Below are 3,968 nucleotides of genomic sequence, written 5' to 3' on the forward strand. Positions count from 1 at the left end.
AATGCTAATCCTCACCTTAAAACACTAGACGAATCAAATGCTGTAATGATTGCTAGTTATTATGGTAACTATGAGGTTGTTGAGCTATTGATTAGTAAAGGAGTTGATTACAAATATCAAAGAAAAGATGGAATGAATGCTTTTATGTTTGCTTGTCAAAATGGTCACACTCGAATAATCGAACTGTTGATGAAGAAACAAGTTGATCCTAATGTTCAAGACAAAGATGGTTGGAATGCTTTTATGTTGGCTTGTCAAAATGGTCTCACTCAAGTAGTTGAACTGTTGCTGAAGGAACAAGTTGATCCTAATGTTCAAAGGAAAAATGGTTGGAATGCTTTGATGTCTGCTTGTAAAAATGGTCACACTCAAATAGTTGAACTATTGCTTAAGGAACAAGTTGATCCTAATGTTCAAAATATTGATGAAGTGAATGCTTTTATGTTGGCTTGTGAAAATGGTCACACTCAAATAGTTGAACTATTGCTAAAGGAACAAGTTGATCCTAATATTCAAAAGAAAAATGGTTGGAATGCTTTGATGTTGGCTTGTAAAAATGGTCATACTCAAATAGTCAAACTTTTGCTGAAGGAACAAGTTGATCCTAATGTTCAACAAAACAGTGGGGGAAATGCTATTATGATGGCTTGTCAAAATGGTCACACTCAAATAGTGGAACTGTTGCTGAAAGAACAAGTTGATCCTAATGTTCAATCCAAAAATGGTGTTACTGCTTTAATGAAAGCCAGTTCTAAAGGACATTATAAAGTAGTTAAGTTATTATTAGAATGGGAAGCTGATCCAACTATTAAATCTAATAAAGGCAACACTGCATTAAAGTTTGCAAAAACGATTGAAATATCAATATTACTAAATAGTTATATAAGAGAACACAATAGAGAGCAACAAGATGATACTTCTAGTGAATACTCACATACCACTGGATATAATACAGCTCCATCAGATACTTGTAGTGTTAGAAGTGTTCCTTCTTCCTTAAGTTTAGATTCATTCAGTGATATTAGTAGTGATGAGTGTGATGTTTAATCTAATTAATTGTTTTAGCTACTATTAATTTTTATCATAGTCTTTTTTGCTGATTTTTTTATTAATTTGTAGTGACAAGGTTAATGGATAATCCTGCATAGCAGCACATGCGCTGAAAGGAGGTAGAGATTATAGTGTACAAATACAAAAAAAAAGATAGCAAGTTAATGAAGCAAAACAATGACTCAAAACAACATTATGCATTATAAAGGAATTATGATGCATGTAGGTCAAATTATTGATTTCTTAATTGTGATTGTTTAATGATCAAAAGTGGCAGGTTCTGGCTAAGTTTCTTGTGAAGAATAATAGAAAGTTTAAATTTTGATGTGATGGCACAATTGGAAGTGAATACCTGGTTAAAATTAAAGGGTCAAGTGCTGAGGTAATGAATATACTGGAGTGAATGAATTGTTTCTCTAATGCTGTTATTGTAGAAAGTTTATGTATATACAGTGTATAGTATGCCATTTTTTGAAAAGTTTCCTGTACTTTAATAGCCCATGATTTCTTCTGAAAACTGACTACCAAAATTACCACAAATTTTACTTTTGAAACACATAATGTACTTATGCTATGTAGCAAGTTTGAACTGATTCCGGCAAATAATTTTTGAGCTTTGAGCATTTTTAAAAACTAGAATTTTTGAAAAAAAACCAAGACCGTAGATTTATGTAGCCCATGGTTTTTTCAAAAAATGGCTCCAGAATTACCATTGATACACAATGTACATTTATGTCCTCATGCTAATTTGTGTTTTCTAAAGTACATGTACATGTACTGAGTGTTTGTTATTGACTGTCCCTTCCAGAGATTCTCAACCCGATGGATCAAGACATTGACTTTACCTGAGAATCAAATGGTGATCAAGGCTCTCATTGGCTCAAGTTCTTCATGAAAGCCAGCATCGTTCAAAAGTTCTCCTTCCTCGTTGACCTGACATTAATTTAGCTGATACAGATCCATCATCTCTACCCACTTCTGCTACTTCTTCTAATGCTTTCTATCTTTCTTCTTATACTATTGTGGAGCGGCTGCCTCTAAACTACACTTTGCAGCTTGTGTTGGTATAGACATGAGTCCACTTGAATAAGTGTGATAAAAATTTGTGAGTACATGTACAATGAATTAATAATAAAAAATGTTAAGTTGAAAGGCATGAGCCATGGTATTAATATGAATTAGTTAATGAAGAAGTAATCATGAGTTCATGATAATGAAGGAAATAATGAATCGATAATGAAAATAATAAGGATAATGAAGAAAGTAATGAAAGTTCATGATAATGAAGAAAAAAGTTCGTGAGCTATATGGCTCATGTGAGCCATGGCTTAGTCTGTGATGTAGCTTTTACACTGACTCTGAAGTACAAACTATCATCTTTAAGATACTGGCAATTATTAACTGGATTATACTCCAATTCTTCATGTGATATATAATGCATTGAGCCCCATCCATATAAACTACAACCTTCCCTCACTCTTTCCATGCCATCATCAGCATTCAATAGTATGGTCAATTTGCTGTGATTCTTATCCTCCAGTTGATTCAGTAATTTTATCGTAACTTTTCCTTGAAAGTGCCACTCTAATGTATCATCATACTCTCCTTCCATGGGATAAATGTGGCAAGAGACATGTGTCCCTAGAGCAATATATTGCATCCGTTGCAGTCCACATTCAACCTCATCTTGTATCCCCCAGGAGAGGTGTAGAATCCTTGACTAAACCATGTTGAGTTTTGGGATTTTAATTGAGTAAACGGAATTTTCCAAACTCTTTCATTTTGAGATCTATCTATCAATGAAAGTTTTTGCATTGCCATATCTAAGTGTTCTTTTAATGAACGGGCATTATGACTTTCATGCTCTTCCTTCATGATAAAAGCTTTACAGCATACAGTTTTGTATTTACAAAATACAAACCGTTTAGGGCAGGACTTCCAGTGTGATGCTATTGTGTGTCGTGGTATCTTCTCATGATATCCAGTGATACCGCATTTGATAGGGAGGTTATGACACTCACTTAGATGGCTACTCCCTGTTATCAGTCCACGTGTGCCTCCTTGACCACAATACTGACAGTTGACGATTTGTTTAGGACAGTTGTCTGTCAGATGTGTCTCCAGTCCACTCCTTTGCACATTCTTTCCACATCCATTACTGCAAAGTATCATTCCATACGAACAAGTAAGAAGATGAACATCGATATCATTAATTACTCCCGTCCATTGGCACCCATAATCAGTGTTAGTACAATAAACTGCGAGAGACTGTATTCTTCATTCTGCTCTTCCATCTTTAAAGTACTTTCCTTAAACCAACTGTTGAGCTACCAGTTCCTACTTCACCTCAATCTGAGTCTTCAGTTGTTTCCGTTAAGAAGAAATCAATTGAATATTCACCAAATAGATCTAACCTGACACGAATGATTGGAGACCTAAAAGAAGTTTACCTTGATAATATGTATCATACAGAGAAGTCCTTTCATTCTATTGACATCTCAGAAGTTATCGATTCTGTTCAACATTGCATTGCACTTTTGCTCACTCCACGTTTTCAAAAATACGAAGTGATTGAGCCAATGAAAAAACAGTTTGACCCCATTAAAACGATGAAGCAGCTGTTTAGAGTACTTGAGAAATATGTTTCGTGGTTTAATTTTGAACTTGTCATCAAGTTAGTCAATACTTTCATTACTGATGAGAGAGATTTACCGAGAACGTGGTCTACATATCGTGAGAAATTAGAAGATCATTTTTAAATAATAATACTCAAGCAGTTCAAATTGCAGACTCAATTGAGTTTGGTCTTTCTGATGTTCCAGGCACTAAAGTAATGATTGCTAAGGTTGCCAGAGATGACTACACATTAAATGATTTATATTTCTTTCACAAGCTAATTGCTGAAGCACTTGAAGTTC

At 34.5% G+C, this 3,968-nt stretch overlaps 2 protein-coding genes across 2 annotated transcripts in view; one reads left to right on the plus strand and one right to left on the minus strand.

Moving 5' to 3' along the window:
• Positions 1 to 1,047, plus strand: part of LOC105314646 (ankyrin repeat domain-containing protein 50-like) — a 2,343-nt gene extending 1,296 nt beyond the window's left edge. The window contains exons 3-5 of the mRNA XM_011408937.1: positions 29 to 213; positions 493 to 622; positions 788 to 1,047. Of these exons, the coding sequence (XP_011407239.1) occupies positions 29 to 213; positions 493 to 622; positions 788 to 1,047 (575 nt within the window). The remainder of the gene's footprint in view (positions 1 to 28; positions 214 to 492; positions 623 to 787) is intronic.
• Positions 1,048 to 2,362: 1,315 nt separating this feature from the next.
• Positions 2,363 to 3,344, minus strand: LOC105314647 (TNF receptor-associated factor 4-like). The gene is made up of 3 exons (XM_011408938.1): positions 3,268 to 3,344; positions 2,824 to 3,208; positions 2,363 to 2,770 (listed from the first exon to the last, which is right to left on the minus strand). The coding sequence occupies exons 1-3, from the start codon at positions 3,342 to 3,344 to the stop codon at positions 2,363 to 2,365; spliced, it is 870 nt and encodes a 289-aa protein (XP_011407240.1).
• Between the last annotated feature and the right edge of the window lie 624 nt (positions 3,345 to 3,968).

This window comes from Amphimedon queenslandica, unplaced genomic scaffold (assembly GCF_000090795.2).
Source record: "Amphimedon queenslandica unplaced genomic scaffold, v1.1 AMPQUscaffold_12712, whole genome shotgun sequence".
In the NCBI taxonomy this organism is placed as follows: Eukaryota; Metazoa; Porifera; class Demospongiae; order Haplosclerida; family Niphatidae; genus Amphimedon; species Amphimedon queenslandica.